The sequence below is a fragment of the Carcharhinus amblyrhynchos genome, chromosome 6 (assembly GCF_965287045.1).
Source record: "Carcharhinus amblyrhynchos chromosome 6, sCarAmb.v2.hapA, whole genome shotgun sequence".
Lineage (NCBI taxonomy): Eukaryota > Metazoa > Chordata > Chondrichthyes > Carcharhiniformes > Carcharhinidae > Carcharhinus > Carcharhinus amblyrhynchos.
In genome coordinates, this window is record NC_137329.1 from 64,898,463 (window position 1) to 64,919,847 (window position 21,385).

Consider the following 21,385-nt stretch of genomic DNA (forward strand, 5'->3'; position numbering starts at 1 on the left):
TTAATGCGGAGAAGTGTGAGGTAATCCATTTCGGTAGGAATAACAGATGTGTTGAGTATAGGGCTAACGGGAGGACTTTGAATAGAGTGGAGGAGCAGAGGGATCTAGGTGTATGTGTACATAGATCCCTGAAAGTTGGGAATCAAGTAGATAAGGTTGTTAAGAAGGCGTACGGTGTCTTGGCGTTTATTGGTAGGGGGATTGAATTTAGGAGTCGCAGCGTCATGTTGCAACTGTACACAACTCTGGTGCGGCCGCACTTGGAGTACTGTGTGCAGTTCTGGTCCCCACATTACAGGAAGGATGTAGAGGCTTTGGAGAGGGTGCAGAGGAGGTTTACCAGGATGTTGCCTGGTATGCAGGGGAGGTCCTATGAGGAGAGACTGAGGGATTTGGGGTTGTTTTCACTGGAAAGAAGGCGGCTAAGAGGGGATCTTATAGAGACATATAAGATGATTAGAGGTTTAGATAGGGTGGATGGTGATAGCCTGTTTCCTCGGATGGAGAAATCTAGCACGAGGGGGCATGGCTTTAAATTAAGGGGGGGTAGTTATAGGACGGATGTCAGGGGCAGGTTCTTTACCCAGAGGGTGGTGAGGGACTGGAATGCCCTGCCTGCTGCAGTTGTAAATGCGCCTAGTTTGGGGGCGTTTAAGAGATTGGTGGATAGGTTTATGGACGAAAAGGGATTGGTTTAGATTAGTGGGTCAATGTTTTTTTTTAAAAATAAGACTGGTCGGCGCAACATTGTGGGCCGAAGGGCCTGTTCCGCGCTGTAATGTTCTATGTTCTATGTTCTATGTTCTAGGTACATCCACAGGACTGTTAGGGAGTGAGTTCCAGGATTTAGGTCCAGTGACAGTGAAATGTTTAGAGTGAAACTTGAGCATATCTTTGTGGATATGCTATCTCAATAATTGGATAACGAAGTAATTGTTGTAAATCATTGATAGGTCGAGTGAATGTTTTTGGTTTTGAACAGGGGGAGATACAACAGGGGAAGATGTAGGTGGCTTCAAGACACCAATCTAGAAGGACAAGAGCAGCAAATATCTGGGAACATCATCACCTGGAAGTTCCCCTCCAATTCACCATCCTGACTTGAAAATATACTACCTCTCTAACAACAGTGTGTGTGTGTACCTACATCTCAGGCTGAAGCGTTTCAAGAAGGCAGCTCACCAACACCTTCTGAAGATGTTTCTGAAGAAATGAGAAATTAATGCCTAGAAAGCAATACCCACATTGTGAATGAATTTTAAAAAACCTAGAGGATGAACCAAAGATTCAAGCAGGGCAGAGGCATGAGCTATTTGACATTTATCCAAGGCAGCAACAGGGGAACATAACTCTCAATGATACTGTGTCATCCATAACTCAGTCTGATGGAAGGCCATTGAACTGAAATATTAACTCTGTTTCTCTCTCCACAGATGCTACCTGACTTGCTGAGTACTTCCAGCATTTTCTGGTTCTATTTCCTCAGATACTGCAATAAATCAAGCCTTACTTGTGCTGAATACAGTTTAATGCAATGTGAATCATTAGTGACTGGAGTTTACCAAAACGAAACCAAACATTATCTGGGTGTGTTTCGGTCTTATTCTATAACAAATGTGATCTGTTTCCTATGATACCCTTCCCTGCTGGACAGTTTAGGGATTAGCCCTCATAAGAGCAGCCCTAAAGAAGTCTGGCTCAATCAGCACCTTCCTCTTCCAGTCTCATACTGACTGTTTACCAGCTTCCAGATACATGGATGATGAGTGACTGGTGCTTGCCATCTCGAGAGTTGGAATCCAACATGTGGCTGCCAACTTCGAACTCCTATTACCATTCATTGTTCACCTGAGCATTGATTGGCAGTGGGTGGGACTTCCATCTGTCCTTGGAAGGAAGTCCCACCTGTGAAAACTGTTGGGACAATCAGATTGGCTAACAGTTCTTCAACCTGGCCAGGCACAGAAGTGGCACTGCAGTGTTCTGACTGGGTCCAAGTCCTGGCACCTGGAGTCCGGGGTGGGGGGGCCTAAGGAAACCTTGTGGGAGAGCAGTTGGAGCATGGGAAGTGATCATGGCATCAGGGAGAATGCCAGGGAGGAAGAAGTCCCAAAGCTTCAATGCCTGGATGGAAGGGTGCCTCAAATTTGAGGGGGTAAAGCGTGAGACACCCCTATCCTTTCCCAGGGAAAAGTGTAAGTGTCACTTTCCCACTGGACCCACAGCTACTCTCCTGCCAGCCTAAAGATTGAGACCGGATGGGACAAGACCACTTATAAGGCCTTACTAGATGAATGTATGGATTTCCCACCAAGGCCCTGCTTGCCCATGTGTGAAAATCATAGAATCATAGAAACCCTACAGTGCAGAAAGAGACCACTGGGCCCATCGACCACAATTCCACCCAGGCCCTAGCCTCATATCACTATATATTTACCCGTTAATGCCAATAACCTATGTGAAGTCGGAAAAGGGTTAATGCATTTTGTACCTAGAATATGTCACAAACATAACCCTCCCCCATGGCTGATCTCCTTTAGCTTATACTGCTCCTGGCATTAATATAAGTTATTTGTTCATGTCTTACATGCTTTAACACTAATTTTTATAAAGGCAGATAGTTTAATGTGGCTGTTATTTTGTGGACTTTGTAAATCTTACCTATTTGTGCTCTTGAATGAACACCAGAGCTTTGAAATAAAAACCACTGTATTTTGACCCACTAACAGTCTCAGAGGTATTATTTTACCTACAACACTATGCATCTCAGGACACTAAGAGGCAATTTTAGCATGGTCAATCAGCCTAACCCGCACATTTTTGGACTGTGGGAGGAAACCAGAGCACCTGGAGGAAACGCACGCAGACACAAGGAGAATGTGCAAACTCCACACAGACAGTGATCCAAGCCAGGAATCAAAACCAGGTTCCTGGAGCTGTGAAGCAGCAGTGCTAACCACTGTGCTACCGAGAATTTTATAAGTCTCTACGAGATTCCCCCCCCCTCGTTCATCTGAACTCGAGCAAAAACAATCTTAACCTCATCAACCTTTCCTCATACGTCGCTGCACTCCCTCAAGAGCAAGAACATCCTTCCTCAGAAAAGGAGACCAAAACTGCACACAATATTCTAGTGTTGTTTGCAACAACACACCCCTGCTCCTATACTTGTAACCTCTCACAATGAAAGCCAACATACCATTTGCCTTCTTTGCCACCTGCTGCGCCCACATGCTTATCTTCAGCAACTGGTACACAAGGACATCCAAGTCCCACTGTATACTCCCTTCTCCTCATTTACAACCATTCAGGTAGTAACCTGCCTTCTTGTTTTTTGCTTCCAAAGTGATTAACCTCACATGAACTGCAACATAACCAGGACAAAGTCTGCTTTCCCAGAAACCTCAGCACAAAGAAAAGGACAGTAGGTAACTACATTAAACCTACACTTGGCTGAATTTACAGGCCACAATCCACAAAAATAATGCAATGTGTTCATTTTTTCTACAATTATTAGAATCCTCGGCTCTCTGCCACTCTGAAAATATTTTGTCAGCAGTCTTTCAACAATTTAGGACGGGGAGCTTTCCTTTGTATCTAAATGTGTGCTGTACCTGTCCTGGAAGTGTTTGATGTGGACAGTGTAGTGGGAGCTTTACTCTGCATCTAACCCCATGTAGCACCTGGAAATATTAAAACAGAATAGCAAATCAGTTTGAATTGTCGACTGGATGCCAGGAAATGATTATGACAGAGTTCCTGATTGGCTCCTCTTGTTGTTATATTACCTACTGTATCCGGAATGAAGAAATTGTATCCCAGCAAGCTGTAATGAAGAACAGTGGGAATGAGGCCTTTCAATCCTGCGTAAGTCCAGTCTGATTGTCGAGGAGCCATCCGAACATATACAGGGAAGTGTGCAGCCCTGCAGCATACAAAAGTACAGCTTCAATCAGCATTTCCGAGGACCATAAACATTCTTATAACCTCAGCTTGAAAAATTCTTTAAAGTTGTTCTCAAAAGAGCCAAATCATTGGTCAAACAAGGTGACCTGGGAAACCATCACAGGAATGAGCGTGAGCGCAGGATGATGACAAATTTACAACAGATAATAGCCTACATGCATGCTTGAGAGAGGGAGAGAAGTAGTGGGAGAGGTAGATATTCAGGATAAATAGTGCAAAAAAGAGAGAGAGAGATACTGAGGCTCGGAGAGTAAAACAGAGTGATCCACAGAGTAGCAGGGAGAAAAAGATACACAGGGTAATAGAGCAAGAGGGAAAGTGATAATTAGTATAACAGTGAGAAAGAGAGGAAGAGATACCTATACTAAGTTGATCTTTCGCTAAATCCTAGCTTTGACTGTAACTTCTGTAGCCTCTCTTTTCCTTTTCCCTTATGTACTCTACGAATGGTATGCTTTGTCTGTAAAGCGCACAAGAAACAATACTTTTTACTGTATTCCAATACGTGTGACAATAATAAATCACATCATATCAAAAAGATACACAGGGCAATAGAGTGAAAGAGATATTCAGAGTAATACAGCAAAAGAGACTCGGGGTACTGGAGAAAGAGTAGAGTGAGAGAGTAGAGGGAGAGCGCGAGGGAGGGAGAGCGAGAAACAAAGAGATACTCAAGGTAATAAAGTGAAAGACAGAGATACTCAGGGTCATAGAGCAAGAGAGAGAGGTAGAAAGAAAGATATTCAGGTAGTAGGGCAAGAGAGAGAAAGAGAAAGAAAGACAGACTTGGGGTAATAGAGAAAAAGTGAGAGCGAGAGTGAGAGCGCGAGAGAGCGAGACAGAGAGCGTGAGACAGAGAGCGTGAGACAGAGAGCGTGAGACAGAGAGAGAGTGTGAGAAAAGGAGAGTGTGAGAAAGGGAGAGTGTGAGAAAGGGAGAGTGTGAGAAAGGGAGAGTGTGAGAAAGGGAGAGTGTGAGAAAGGGAGAGTGTGAGAAAGGGAGAGAGAGTGTGAGAGAGAGTGTGAGAAGAAGATACACAGAATAATAGAACGAGAGAAATAGATACTCAGGGTATTAGAGAGAGAGTGGGAAAGATATTCTCAAGGTGTGTATGGGAGAGAGAGCGAGAGAAAGAGACAATGGGTGATGGAGCAAAAGAGAAAGGTGCTCAGAATAAAGAATGAGAGAGAGAAAGAAAGAAAGAGACAAAGATTTTCAGGGTATTAGAGAGAGAGGGAAAGAGATACTCAGGATAATAGAGTGAGAGACAAAGAGAGAGAGAAAAAAAGAGAGCTACTCAGGGTATTATGGGAGAGGGAAAGCAAGATTTATTCAGGGTAATAGAGAGAGAAAAGATACTCAAGGGGCATGTGTGTGTGTGTGAGAGAGAGAGAGAGAGAGAAAGACAATGGGTGATAGGGCAAAAGATAGAGATACTCAGCATAATAGATAGAGAGAGAAAGAAAGAGATACTCAGGGTAATAGAGAGAAGGAGAGACAGAGAAAGAGGTGCTCAGGGTAATAGAGCAAACAAGAGAGGTAGAGAGAGATACTCAGGGTAAGAGAGGGTGAGCGATAGAGAAAGAAATGCTCAGGTTAATACTGATTCAGAGAGCGAGTGAAAGAGATAGAGTAATAGAGCGAAAGAGAGAGAGATACTCAGAGTAATGGTGTAAGAGAGTGAGACAGAGAACAACATACTCAGGGTAAAACAACAAGAGACAGAAAGAATACTCAGGCTAATAAAGCAAGAGTGCCCAAGGTACAGTCTTCCCAATGGCAATTAGGGATCAGCAATAATTGCTGGTCTGGTCAAAAATGTTTATATCCTATGAATGCATTAAAAAAAACAGAAGGAAAGATGATCAGGCAAGTGGAGAGCATTCTATCACACTCCTGACTTGTGCCTTGTAGGTGGTGGACTGACTCTGGAGGATCAGAAAAGGAGTTACCCACCGCAGGATTACCAACCTCCTACCTGCTCTGGTAACCACAGTATTTTTATACCTTGTAGAGTTCAGTTTCTGGTCAATGGTAACCCTAAGATGTTGATAGTGGGGGATTACTCTATGAAAATGCTATTAAACGTCATGCAGAGATGATTAGATTTTCTACTGTTGGTGATGGTCATTGTCTGACATTTGTGTGGTACAAATGTTTCTTGCAACTCAACAACCCTAGCCAAAGCTTGCTGCATTTGGACATGGACTGCTTCAGGATCTGAGGAGAAGCGAATGCTGCTGAATATTGTGCAGTCAGAGAACATTCATACTTCTGCCCTTATGATGGATAGAAGGTCATTGATGAAGCAGCTGAAGATGGTTGGGCCTAGGACACTACCCAGAGGGACTCCTGCGGTGATGTCCTCGAACTGAGATGATTGACTTCCAACCACCACAACCATCTTCCTTTTTCCATGTATGGCTCAAACCAGTGGATAGTTAGCTCACTGATTCCTTTCGATTGCCATTTGTTAGGGCTTCTTCAGTTAGTTAAATGCTGCATGATGTCAAAGGCACTCTCTCCTCACTTCTTGAGTTCAGCTGTCTTGTCCATTTTTGAACAAAGGCTGCAGTGAGATCAGGAGCTGAGTGATCCTGATGGAACCCAAACTAAGCGTCAGTGAGGAGATAAGTGCCACTTGATAGCACTGTCGACAACACCTTAAATCTATGACCTTCAAACATTTTGCTGATGAATGGCAGTTGACTCAGCCATGATGTGGAGATGCCAGCGTTGGACAGGGGTAAACACACAACATCTCACAAATTTCACAACACCAGATTAAAGTCCAACAGGTTTATTTGGTAGCAAACACCACTAGCTTTCAGAGTGCTGCTCCTTTGTCAGGTGAGTGCTCTTGCCTGACGAAGGAGCAGCACTCCAAAAGCTAGTGGCGTGTGCTACCAAATAAATCTGTTAGCCTTTAACCTGGTATTGTGAGACTTCCTTCTGAGTTGACTCGCTCTCCAGCCCTGATTACTGTCACACCCAGCCCCAGTTACAGAAGAAAAGAACATGTGATGTAGCAAAGGAATAAGTCATTTGGCTCCTCAAGCCTGTTCCCTCATTCAATAAGAACACGGCTGGTGTGTGGCCTTCACTCAACTTTCCTGCCTGTCCCCCATAACTCTCTCCAGCTGATAAGAAGCCTGTCTAATTCAACCTCAAATATATTTAATGTCCCACCTGTTACTGCTTTCTGTGGAAGAACATTCCAAAGACCCTCAGAACAAATTCCTTCTCATCTTTGTCTTAAATGGGAAACCTTTTATTTTTGGAACGTGCCCCTAGTTCTAGATTCCCCCATGATGGAAAACATCCTCTCAGCATCCGCAATGTCAATCCCTCTAGGGATCTTGGATATTTCAAGATTGTCTCTCATTCTGCTAAATTCCAAAGAGTATAACTCTACATACTCAAGCTTTCCTCATAAGGCAAACTCCTCATCCAGGAACCAATGGAGTGAACTTTCTCTGAATCACCGCAAATGCAAGTATTTCCCTCCTTAAACAGACTAATCCAGTACACAGTACTCTAGATGCAATCTCACCAATGCCCTGTAAATTGTAGCAAGACTTGCTTTTATATAATGGGGGTTAAACCAAGTAAACTAAATGAAACAAACTTTTTAAAGTTTTTAACTTTTACTTATTAGTATCACAAATAGGCTTACATTACCACTGCAATGAAGTTACTGTGAACTTCATTCCTGTGAGACAAATTAAAGGAGCAGCCTCTGAAAGGGCTATTCTATAAAACAAAAATAAGTAGCAAAGAAAACTTATAACATCAAAGATGTTATATTTAGATGTTTCAGTAAGATCAGGGAAGGTGGTAAAAGAGGGGGAGGCTTGGCATTGTTGGTCAAGGACAGTATTACGGTGGCAGAAAGGACATTTGATGAGGACTCGTCTACTGAGGTAGTATGGGCTGAGATTAGAAACAGGAAAGGAGAGGTCACCCTGTTGGGAGTTTTCTATAGGCCTTTGAAAAGTTCCAAAGATGTAGAGGAAATGATTGCAAAGATGATTCTGGATAGGAGCGAAAGTAACAGGGTAGTTGTTATGGAGGACTTTAACTTTACAAATATTGACTGGAAATGCTATAGTTCAAGTACTTTAAATGGGTCAGTTTTTTCCAATGTGTGCAGGAGGGTTTCCTGACACAGTATGTAGATAGGCCAAGAAGAGGCGACGCCACATTGGATTTGGTACTGGGTAATGAACCAGACCAGGTGTTAGATTTGTAGGTAGGTGAGCACTTTGTTGATAGTGACCACAATTCAGCTACATTTACATTAGCGATGGAAAGGGATAGGTACATACCGCAGGACAAGAGTTATAGCTGAGAAAGGAAATTATGAAGCGATTAGGCAAGATTTAGGATGCATAGAATGTGGAAGGAAGCTGCCGGGGATGGGCACAATTGAAATGTGGAGCTTGTTCAAGGAACAGCTACTGTATGTCTTTGATAAGTACGTACCTGTTAGGCAGGGAGGAAGTGGTCAAGCAAGGGAACCGTGGTTTACTAAAGAAGTTGAATCTCTTGTGAAGAGGAAGGAGGAGACTTATGTTAAGATGAGACGTGAAGGCTCAGTTAGGGCACTTGGGAGTTACAAGTTAGCCAGGAAGGACATAAAGAGAGAGTCAAGAAGAGCCAGAAGAGGACATGAAAAGTCTTTGGCAGGTAGGATCAAGGAACACCCTAAAGCTTTCTATAGGTATGTCAGGAATAAAAGAATGATTAGGGTAAGATTAGGGCCAGTCAAGGACAGTAGTGGGAAGTTTTGCGTGAAGTCTGAAAATATAGGAGAGGCACTAAATGAATATTGTTCGTCAGTATTCACACAGGATAAAGACAATGTGGTCGAGAAGAATACTGGGATACAGACAATTAGACTAGACGGGATTAAGGTTCATAAGGAGAAGGTGTTATCTATTTTCATACTTTCCAGGATTGCTAAGTCCCCTGGGCCGGATGGGCACGTTTATCCTAGGATTCTCTGGGAAGCTAGGGAAGAGATTGCAAAGCCTTTGGCTTTGATCTTTATGTCATCATTGTCTACAGGAATAGTGCCGGAAGACTGGAGGATAGCAAATGTTGTCCCCTTGTTCAAGAAGGGGAATAGAGACAACCCTGGTAATTATAGACCAGTGAGCCTTACTTCTGTTGTGGGCAAAGTTTTGGAAGGGATTATGAGGGATAGGATTTATAATCATCTAGAAAGGAATAATTTGATTAGGGATAGTCAGCACGGTTTTGTGAAGGGTAGGTCGTACCTCACAAACCTTATTGAGTTCTTTGAGAAGGTGACCAAGGAGGTGGATGAGGGTAAAGCAGTTGATGTGGTGTATATGGATTTCAGTAAAGTGCTTGATAAGGTTCCCCATGGTCGTCTATTGCAGAAAATAGTGAGGCATGGGATTGAGGGTGATATAGTGATTTGGATCAGAAATTGGCTAGCTGATAGAAGACGGAGGGTGGTGGTTGATGGGAAATGTTCATCCTGGAGTTCAGTTACTAGCAGTGTACCGCAAGGATCTGTTTTGGAGCCACGGCTGTTTGTCGTTTTTATAAATGACCTGGATGAGGGCATAGAAGGATGGGTTAGTAAATTTGCAGATGACACTAAAATCAGTGGAGCTGTGGACAGTGTGGAAGGATATTGCAGGTTACAGAGGACATAGATAAGCTGTAAAGATGGGCTAAGAAGCGGCAAATGGAGTTTAATGTGGAAAAGTGTGACGTGATTAACTTTGGAAGGAGAAAAATGAATACAGAGTACTGGGCTAATGGTAAGTTACTTGATAGTGTGGATGAGCAGAGAGATCTCGGTGTCCATGTGCATTGATCTCTGAAAGTTGGCATCCAGGTTTGTAGGGTTGTTAAGAAGGTGTACGGTGTGTTGGCTTTTATTGGTAGAGGGATTGAGTTTCAGAGCCATGAGGTCGTGTTGCAGCTGTACAAAGCTGTAGTGGGGCTGCACTTGGAGTATTGCATATAGTTCTGGTCGCTGCAATATAAGAAGAATGTGGAAGCATTGGAAAGGGTGCAGAAGAGATTTACCAGGATGTTGCCTGGTACGGTGGGAAGGTCTTATGAGGAAAGGCTCAGAGACTTGAGGCTGTTTTTGTTAGAGAGAAGAAGGTTAAGAGGTGACTTAATAGAGGCATATAAATAAGTTGATCAGGGGATTAGGTAGAGTGGACAATGAGAGCCTTTTTCCTCGGATGGTGATGGCTAGCACGAGGGGACATAGCTTTAAATTGAGGGGTGATAAATATAGGACAGATGTCAGAGGTAGGTTCTTTACTCAGAGAGTAGTAGGGGCGTGGAATGCCCTTCCTGCAACAGTAATGGACTTGCCAACATTAAAGTATTTAAATGGTCATTAGAGAAACATATGGATGATATTGGAATAGTATAGGTTAGATGGGCTTACGATAGGTTCCACTGGTCGGCACAACATCGGGGGCTGAAGGGCCTGTACTGCGCTGTAATATTCTATGTTCTAAATCAAAATGTGATGAAACAGCCCAGTCCAGGAATGGAAAGCCTGATGATGCTGGCAGACACATCATGCTCCCTCTTAAGGGACACCTGGCAGTGAATACAGCCACAGTAGAGGTGTAGACAGTCAGGCTAGACAACCCCTTGCCTCTTTTTATATTTCACCCCTCTTGCAGTAAAAGCCAACGTTCAAGTTGCCTTCCTAATGACTTGCTGTACCTGCATGCTAACTCTTTTTGTGATTGTCGTACAAGAACACCCAGATCCATTGTGAAGAATTATAGAGAATATCATAACTTACCGAGTAGCGGTTGATATAATGGTTGTATTCCCAAGTTTCTCAGCCAGCAGAGTGAATTGGCTGATGTACTCATCATGGGCAAGCTGCCAGGAATGCTGCTGCAACATATCAATACTGGCACTTCCCTCTCCTCCTTCCAGTGTGAGATATTTCACCTCCAACCTCCTCTGAAGTCTGAGAGCATGAGCGAGGAACCAGTCACATGCCTCCACATTGCTGAGGTTCAGCTTCACAGCAAGCCTTCCCCTCCAGTTCATCAAGAGGGGAGCCTGTGGGTAAAGAAAGGGACAAGTAGAGCTCAGGGAAAGGCAACAAGGCAGGTCAAACAGCAGTCTGGGGAGAGAATGATGCAGTGATGTTTCGTAGAGAAGGGAGATGTTTGACAGAGATCTCTCTCTGCATTCAACATTCTGAGCTTCATAAAAATAAATATAATTATCCCCGTCCTGTTAAACCTAGCCTAGTGCAGCCCACCAGAGGGCACTCTAGCCTAGACCAGGCCTCAAATCCACTCATACACAGGATCTGATAAACGAAATAGCGAAATTAGCACAGGGTTCAATTCTGTCTAACCCCATATTTCCAGTCGGTACTGTAAACTCTGCAGGGCAGGTACAACCTGAGGTGAGATACAGAGTAAAGCTCCCTCTACACTGCCCCATCACATAATCCCAAGACAGATACAGACTGGGTTAGATACAGAGTAAAGCTACTTCTACAATGTCCCCATCAAACACTCCCGGGACAGGTACAGCATGGGATTACTTAGAGTATAGCTCCCTCTACATTCTCCATCAAGCGAACCCAGGACCAATAGAGCTCAGGGTCAGATACTAAGTAAACATCCCTCTAAAAAGATTCCTATTAAAAACTCCCAGGACAGATACTGCATGGGGTTAGATATGGAGTAATGTCCCCTCAACAGTGTGACCATTTAACACTCCCAGGACAGTGAGGGCACGAGATTAGATACAGAGTATAGTTCCCTCTACACCGTCCCATTAAATATTCCCAGAACAGATACAGCACTTTGTTAGATATAAAGCTCCCTCTACATTGTCACCATCAAACACTCCAAGGATGGGTATAGCACAGGATTAGATACAGAGTAAAAAAGCTCCTTCGAAACTGTCGCAGTGCATCCTTCTCTACTTGTACGTAGTTCTCTTCTACTTTTGAGAGGGTTCTAGATGCAATTGCAATGGGCCTCTCTTCACTCGGCATCAGATGGGATAGCATTGCTCCTACACCTTACAGCGACACATCACAAGCCAACTGCAGAGGTAACTTGGGGTTAAATGCACAAAGATCCTGGAATCCTTCAACGCCTTCTTCACAGCTTGGTTAAGTTTTTCACTGTCAAAATTCAGTTTAAAAGTGCCTTCTCACAGTTTGGCACCCACTGCCACACTTATCCCTTCATTAAGAACTGATTGAGTGGTTTCAGTACTGTCACCAAAGTAGGCACAAATTTGCTATAATTGTTTATGAATCCCAGGAAAGACTTCAACTGAGACACGTTTTTTGGTCTTGATGCCTTCATTATGGCCCCCAGCTTTTCGGCACTTTATGGATTCCTTTGCCGTCGATAACGTGACCTAAATATTTGACAGAATCCTCAAACTCACGCTCGTCTTCCCTAATCTGCAGCCCATGTTCCTGCAGTCTCTTCAACATCTCTTCTAAATTCCGCCAATGTTCTTCATCTGTGAAGCCCATTACTAGGATGTCATCATTAGACCCCCAAGAGACCACTTAAAATCTAGTCCATTGGTCTTTGAAAAGCAGCTGGGCCGAAGTGATCCCAAAAGGCAGTCGTTTATAAAGAAATAACCCGTTTTGGGTAATAATGGTTAATGATGGCTGAGTGTTTTCAGCCACCCCACCTGCAAGAGAGCTATCTTGGTAAACTTCTGAACACCAGCAAGGCAAATAAACAAGTCTTCAATAAGGGGCAACAGATATTGATCCGCACGTAAGTCAGGGTTCACAGTGATTTTAAAAGCCCCATGTAGCCTCACTGAGCTGTCGATCTTCATGACAGGGTCAATGAGCATGAACCACTCACTCATGGCTGTTGATTCTAATACCTGCAAACCTATTAATCTCTTAATATCGGCCTTCTCTTTAGATCTAATTGCATACTGCACTGGATGTGCCTTCATGTTCTTCAAGCATATGCCTGGTTTCAATCATAAACTCACTTTAATACCTTAGAACTCTCCACGGTTGCATTAAATATGTTCTTATATTTCTCTAAGATGTTATTCAGATTGGAACAAGATTCAGTTAGTCTATTCACCAGTTTAATTTTAATTATTTCAGTCAAGATTGTCCATATAATGTGGGATAATCACCATAGCCACATACAAAAGCAGCAGATGCATGCTGGTCCCTCAGCTGCACCTTGGCTGAGACACAGCCTTTCAGAGGAACCAACTTTTCTGTTTATGTCCTCAGAATGATGTTTGCAGGCTTCAGGGAAGATGATTCAACTTTGCTTTGTATATTGACTTTGGAATCAATGACACTGCCATGCCTGTGTCCACCACCATCTTCACTAGTTTGTCTTCAACTTTAGGCATTGTCCAGAACTTGTCCACTTCACCTCGTACCAACAGGATGTTGAACTTCAATTGTGTCTTCTCAGTCTGCTCTGTTCCATCCGCAGTCTCCATGGACTCCTTGTCCTTATCCAAATTGGCCACTCACCATTTCCTTCAGGGTTTGCCACCTGACCATTCAGCTTTGCATTCTCCTTGGATGTCAGTACTCTTCAGTTTTGGGTAATGTAGTCCATCTCCTGGCAGCTCCAGCACTGAGGTACTTTTGTCCAATGACTGTTCTCCGTGCGTCCTCGTCAATCACAAAAACGGCATTCCTCGGACAATGACTGGCTCTTTGGAATAAACACTTAAATGTGCTGACTCCATATTAGCCTGTTCCATGGAGACCATGATTTCTGATGCCTTCTTAAATTCCAGCTGCAGTTCTGCCAAAAGTCTCTGCTGAATTGCTTCCTGCTGAGGCCACATACAAGCCAGTTCCCATAGCGCATCCTGAAAGAAATCCCCAAAGTCATAGTGCTCTACGAGGCTCTTCAGGAAAGACACAAATTTAGGAATGGTCTTGCCCTTAGTCTGGTCCCGCTTGTAAAACCCAAACCGCTCCGCATTCAGCAGTGGTTTTGGTGCAAACTGCCCCTCCAGTACCATACACAACTCTTGAAAACAACTTCTCCATTGGTTTTTCTGGAAGTAGATGGTCTTTCAAGTTCTACTTCCCATTGTGCTCAAATAGACCAGCATCACGAGGTTGTCACTCAACCTATCCACAGTGACTCAATGTAGACCATCCACCACTCAGCCTCTTCATCTTCCCGCCCCTAAACTAGGACTAGAGCTTGTTTTTTCTGTACTGGCTTCTGCGCTCATTTCTCACTGAGTGCTCGGTAGTGCTACCACCCAATGACCAAGTCTTCCTCTGGTTGCCTGCAACCCAATGTCAGTGATGGTCATGGAGATCAACTTCTAACCACTGATGGCTCCCAAGACCGTCCACTTGCTGTTTCCAATTATGCCCTCTTACCTCCATGGTCTTACCCGTCCCTGAGGGTTTCCTTCTTTGAGTACACTGTGGATCTCTAGATGGTCCCATTTAAGGTCCCTGTCCTTCACTTTACGAGCCATCGAACAGTCTACCCTTCATCACCAGTGTTCAACTGCTTAGTACTGAGATGTCTCCTCAAGAACTACTCCACAGTCAGGCATCTGGGAACACAGATCTTTATTCAATCTACTTGCTTCACACTCCAAACATTCACTGCCCACTCAGGGTGATGCCCAGTCAGCTCACCTCACATATCCAGGCACATGACCCATTTCCTTAAAGAGGCTCTGCCTCAACATATGTAACAGAGTGCAATCATTCTTTACACTGTCCCAATCAAACATTCCCAGGGCACATAGCAAGTTAAGCTCCCTCTATCCTATCACTATCAAACATTCCAGTATAGTAGCACAGTGGTTAGCACTGCTGCCTCACAGCACCAGGGACTCGGGTTCAATTCCAGCCTGGGTCACCCTGTGGAGTTTCCATATTGTCTGTCTGCGTGAGTTTCCTCCACGTGTTCTGGTTTCCTCCCATATTCCAAAGATGCTAAATTGCCCATTAATTTTGGAGGGTTAGTAGGGGTTACCTGGGTGGGATTGTCATCGGTGCAGGCTCGATGGGCTGAATGGCCTCCTTTTGTACTGAAGGCATTCTATTGCAAGGACAGATATAGAACAGGATTAGATACAGAATATAGCTCCTTCAATTCTGACACCATCAACACTCCCAGGACAGGTACAGCAAGGGGTTAGATACAGAGTAAAGCTCCCTCTACACTGTCACAATCAAACAATCCATGGATAGGAATAGCAAGAATTAGCTACAGAGTAGAGCTCATTCGACACTGTTCGAAGCAAACACTCCCAGGACACATTGAGCATGGGGACAGATAGAGAGTAAAGCTCCCCCTACATGTCCCAATCAAATACACCCCAGACAGGTACAGCCTTGGCTCAGGTATAGAGAAAAATTCCATCTACAACAAAGACAAACAGGATAGTTATAGCATAGGGTTAGGTACAAAGTACCGCTCCGTCTACACTGTCCCTATCAAACACTCCCAGGACAGGTACAGCACAGGGTTAGATATAGAATAAATCACCATCTTTATTCAAACATCATAAACACCAGGACTGGTACAGCATGCGATAAGATACACAGTAAAGCTCCCTCTAGATTATTCCCATCAATCACTCCTAAGACAGGTACAGCAAAGTGTAAGATACAGAGCAAAGTTTCCTCTACAGTGTCCTCATCAAACACTTCCAAGACAGGTATAGCACAGGGCTAGATACTGGGTAATGCAGAGATGATGGCTTAGTGGCATTACCAATAGACTATTACTCCAGAAACTCTCTACATCAAACCCCCACTGCACAAGCACAGATTGGAATTAGATACTAAGTAAAATTCCCTCTAGACTGTCGCCATTAAACACTCCCAGGATGGGTATAACATGGAGTTAGGTACAGAGTAAATCGCCCTCTACATTGTCCCCATCAAACACTCCCAGGATAGATACAGCACGTGGTTAGATACTGAGTAAAGCTCCCTCTAATCTGTCCCCATCAAACATTGTAAGAAGTCTCACAACACCAGGTTAAAGTCCAACAGGTTTATTCAGTAGCAGAAGCCTTTAGCTTTCGGAGCACTCACTGCTCCTTCATCAGGTGTGTGGGGGTTCTGTTCACAAACAGGGCATATAAAGACACAAACTCAATTTACAAAATAATGGTTGGAATGCAAGTCTTTACAGGTAATCAAGTCTTAAGATACAGACAATGTGAGTAGAGAGAGGTTAAGCACAGGTTAAAGAGATGTGCATTGTCTCCAGACAGCACATTTAGTGAGATTTTGCAAGCCCAGGCAAGTCGTGGGGGTTACAGATAGTGTAACATGAACCCTGTTGAGGCCATCCTCATGTGAGCGGAACTTGGCTATCAGTCTCTGCTCAGTGACTCTGCGTTGTCTTGTGTCGTGAAGGCCACCTTGGAGAACGCTTACCCGAAGATCAGAGGCTGAATGCCCATGACCGCTGAAGTGTCCCCCAACAGGAAGAGAACACTCTTGCCTGGTAATTGTCAAGCAGTGTTCATTCATCCATTATTGCAGCATCTGCATGGTCTCCCCAATGTACCATGCCTCGGGACATCCTTTCCTGCAGCGTATCAGGTAGACAACGTTGACCAAGTTGCAAGAGTATGTACCATGTACCTGGTGGATGGTTTTCTCACATGAGATGATGGCATTCGTGTCAATGATCTGGCACGGCTTGCAGAGGTTGCTGTGGCAGGATTGTGTGGTGTTGTAGTCACTGTTCTCCTGAAAGCTGCGTAGTTTGCTGCGGACAATAGTCTGTTTGAGGTTATGCGGTTGTTTGAAGGCAAGTAGTGGGGGTGTGGGGATGGCCCTGGTGAGATGTTTGTCTTCATCAATGACATGTTGAAGATTCTGGAGAAGATGTCGTAGCTTCTCCGCTCTGGAGAAGTACTGGACAATGAAGGGTACTCTGTCTGCCGTGTCCCGTGTTTGTCTTCTGAGGAGATCGGTGCAGTTTTTTGCTGTGGCACTTCGGAACTGTCGATCAATGAGTCGAGCGCCATATCCTGTTCTTATGAGGGCATCTTTCAGCATCTGGAGGTGTCTGTTGCCTCCTCATCTGAGCAGATCCTGTGTATATGGAGGGCTTGTCCATAGGAGATGGCTTCTTTAATGTGTTTAGGGTTGAAGCTGGAGCAGTGGAGCATCAGGAGGTTATCCATGGGCTTGCAGTAGCGCAAGAAGTGTACCAACAACTGAACAACGAGGAACACTACAGTTACCCGCAGATCAGACCAAAGACCACACCCATCAATTCAACAGACTGATCAAGACCTTTGATCTGGACTTTAGAGCACCCTCCTTGCTTTCATCTCACGTACTCACCACGTTGGAGATCTCTACTGCCTCCCGAAGATACACAAGACAAACGCTTGGCCTTTTGCAATGTTCCAGTGAACCCCAATGCAAACTGGAGGAACAGCACCTGGCCTTTCAATTGGACACTTTACAGCCTTCTGGACTGAACACTGAGTTCAACAGCTTCACAGCATGAACTCTCTCCTTCACTTTCACTCCATTTCCATTTATTTTATTTCATTTTGATTCGTCTCATTCATCCACCAGTATTATCCTTCTCTCTCATTTCCATTTTATCACTTCTCCATACAAGCTCTCCTTCTTGCCCCTCCCCCCATTCAGGGCAACTACCACAATCGTCAGGCAGTCCTTTAACAATCTATACCTCTGTTCTACCATTCACACATTCTGATCATTTAATGGTCGGTTGTAACACCTTCTCAGCCTCATACCCTCATTTACATTTCCTTTGTCCTATTCCACCTCCCCCACTCTCACCGTATAAATCTCTGCTGATTCTCTTTGCTCTCAGATCTGACGAAGGTCATTTGGACTCGAAATGTTGGCTCTGTTTTCTCCCCACAGCTGCTGTCAGACCTGCTGAGATTTTCCAGCATTTTCTGTTTTGTTTTAGGCACAGCATGGAGTTAGATGCAGAGTTAAGCTCCTTCTACACTGTCCCCATCAACCACTTCCAGGACAGGTACAGCACAGAGTTAGATGGAGGGTAAACCTTCCTCTACTCTGTCCCCATCAAACACTCCCAGGACAGGTTCTGCACAGGGTTAGATACAGGATAAAGCTCCCTCTACACTGTCCCCGGCAAACATTAGCGGGACAGTACAGCATGGGGGTAGATGCAGAGTTAAGTGCCCTCTGCACTGTCCCCATCAAACACTTCCAGGACAGGTACAGCACGGGGTTAGATACAGAGTAAAACTCTCTACAGCGTCCCCATCAAACTCCTAGCTACAGTATGGGGTTAGATACAGAATAACATTCTCCCTGCACTGTCCCGGCAAAAACTCCCAGGATAGGTACAGTATGGGGTTATGTACAGAGTAATTCTCCCTCTACACTGTCCCCATCAAACTCTCCCAGGACACGTAACTTGGGGTCATATACAGAGTAACACTCCATCTGTGCTGCTCACATGAATGGTCTCTGCATACCATGCTGAAATACTTCTTTCTGTACCAGTTTCTAACCAGTTATGCTGTGGGTTGAGAGATTAATTGGTGAATGGGTTCTAGATTGGGGGCAGTGCTGTGTGATTGGTATTCAAATTCACAAAATGTTGGAAGCATGAACTACCAGATAAAACTTGCAAACTGCTGGATTGGAATGGACTGGAGCTGGGCAATGAAAAGCCTTGTGGATGCAGAGGTGACCGAGCCCACTCAGAAAAAAAAGAGAAAAGAGAAATAACCCAAGGAATTACAGAAGATGATTTTGCTGCCGATGGGAGTCTGAGCCAGAATCTCTCACTTCCCTCCTGTTGGATCGTCCGGAATTGCCTGGAATCGATGCTGATGTAAGGGGAAAGAGTTAAGGAATATTTTAGCTGATGCAGGTCAAGGTATCTTCCCTGTGGAGTGTGACCCTTCCCCAGGGTGCCAGGCAGATGGTGTTCCTGTGAATGGGAGAGCACAGCAATTAAAGATTGGAAAAATCTTCGAACAATACAACTAAAACAACTAAGTGCAAAGGCACAGGCATTGAGATACACCACAACAGACCACAGGCAGCTAAATTCAATTAACTACCAGCCAAAAAGTTTTCACAGAGCCTGCATCTTCAACGGAAAACCATATTCAAGCTTATTACAGCTCCTGAGGTGAGAGGCACGATAAGATCCCACTAACAGCAATAAACAAAATGACACATCTCCTCACATGAATAACTTCCATGACCATGTACAAAGGATTTGGTTTAACATGCAATCCAAAAGTAGGAGCTTACAACTTTGCAGCACTGCCTCAGCACTGAACCCTCACACAGTACAACAGTCTTTCAGGACTGACCCTCTGACAGTGCGGTACTGCCTCTTAGTACTGAAGCTCTCTCAGTATAGTGCTCCCTCAGTAATGACTCTTGGACAGAGCAGCATTCCCTCAGTACTGACCCTCTGACAGTGCAGCACTCCCTCAGTACTGATCCTGTGACAGTGCAGCACTCCCTCAGTACTGACCCTCTGACAGTGCAGCACTCCCTCAGTATTGATCCTGTGACAGAGCAGCACTCCCTCAGTGCTGAGCCTCTGACAGTGCAGCACTCCCTCAGTACTGACCCTCTGACAGTGCAGCACTCTCTCAGTACTGACCCTCCAACAGTGCAGCACTCCCTCAGTACTGACCCTGTGACAGTGCAGCACTCCCTCAGTACTGACCCTCAGACAGTGCAGCACTCCCTCAGTACTGACCCTCTGACAGTGCAGCACTCCCTCAGTACTGACCCTCTGACAGTGCAGCACTCCCTTAGTACTGATCCTGTGACAGTGCAGCACTCCCTCAGTGCTGACCCTCTGACAGTGCAGCACTCCCTCAGTACTGATCCTGTGACAGTGCAGCACTCCCTCAGTGCTGACCCTCTGACAGTGCAGCACTCCCTCAGTGCTGACCCTCTGACAGTGCAGCACTCCCTCAGTATTGATCCTGTGACAGTGCAGCACTCCCTCAGCACTGACCCTTCAAAACTGCAGCACTCTTAGTTCTGATCTTCGGACCGTGCAACACTCTCAGTACCAACCCTGCAACAGTACAGCAATCCCTCAGGACTGACCCTCTGACAGTGCGGTACTCCCTCAGGATTGATCTTCTGACAGTGCAGCACTCCCTCAGTACCAACCTTCTCACAGTGTTGCATTCCTTCAGTAGTCACCGTTTATCAGTGCAGCACTTGATCAGTACTGACCCTCTGACAGTGCAGCACTGTCCCAGCCTTGATCTCTGACAGTGCAGTCATGGTGTCAGTCCTTACCCTGCAACAATGCAGCACTCCCTCAGGCCTGATCCTCCGACAGTACAGCACTCCCTCCACACAGACCTTCTGAAAGTGCAGCATTCCCTCAGTACTGACCCTCTGACAGTGCAGCACTCTCCCACTACTGACCTTCTGACAGTGCAGGCATTCTCTCAGTCCTCACCCTACAACAGTGCAGCACTCCCTCAGGGCTGACCTTCCGACAGTGCAGCACTCCCTCAGGACTGACCCTCTGACAATGCCGCACTACTTCCATATAGAACTTCTGACAGTGCAGCACTCCCTTGGTCCTGATTTGATTTGATTTATTATTGTCACATGTATTAACATACAGTGAAAATTGTTGTTTATTGCATGCTATACAGACAAAACATACTGTTCATAGAGGAGAAAATGAGAGAGTGCAGAATGTAGTGTTACAGTCACAGCTAGGGTGTAGAGAAAGAGTAACTTAATGCAAGGTAAGTCCACTCAAAACTTTGATGGCAGCAGGGAAGATGCTGTTCTTGAGTCAGTTGGCACATGACCTCAGACTTTTGTATCTTTTTCCCGAAGGAAGAAGGTGGATGAGAGAATGTCCGGGGTGTGTGGGGTTTTTAATTATGCAGGTTGCTTTGTTAAGGCAGTGGGAAGTATAGACAGAGTCAATGGATGGGAGGCTGGTTTGTGTGATGGATTGGGCTACATTCAGGACCTTTTGTAGTTCCTTGTGGTCTTGGGCATAGCAGAGCCATACCAAGCTGTGATATAACCAGAAAGAATACTTTCTAAGTGCATCTGTAAAATTTGGTGAGAGTCATAGCTGACATGCCAAATTTCCTTAGCCTCCTGAGAAAGTAGAAGCATTTGTGAGCTTTGTTAACTATAGTGTTGGCATAGAGGGAATAAGGACAGGTTGTTGGTGATCTGGACACCTAAAAACTTGAAGCTCTCGACACTTTCCACTTCGTCCCCATTGATGTAGACAGGGGCACGTCCTCCATTATGCTCTCCGAAGTCGATGACAAACTCCTTTGTTTTATTGACATTGAGGGAGAGATTATTGTTGCCGCACCACTTCACCAGATTCTCGATCTCATTCCTGTACTCTGTCTCATCATTATTTGAGATTTG

General features: G+C 44.8%; 1 protein-coding gene across 2 annotated transcripts in view; it reads right to left on the reverse strand.

Annotated features, from left to right (window-relative positions):
- The window catches only part of LOC145343966 (SITS-binding protein), a 108,104-nt gene that overhangs the window by 25,414 nt on the left and 61,305 nt on the right, over window positions 1-21,385 (reverse strand). For both annotated transcript variants that reach the window (XM_080190549.1, XM_080190548.1), the window contains 3 exons: window positions 18,732-18,923; window positions 10,781-11,049; window positions 3,789-3,925 (listed from right to left, as the gene is read on the reverse strand). In XM_080190549.1, the coding sequence (XP_080046675.1) occupies window positions 3,789-3,925; window positions 10,781-11,049; window positions 18,732-18,923 (598 nt within the window). The remainder of the gene's footprint in view (window positions 1-3,788; window positions 3,926-10,780; window positions 11,050-18,731; window positions 18,924-21,385) is intronic.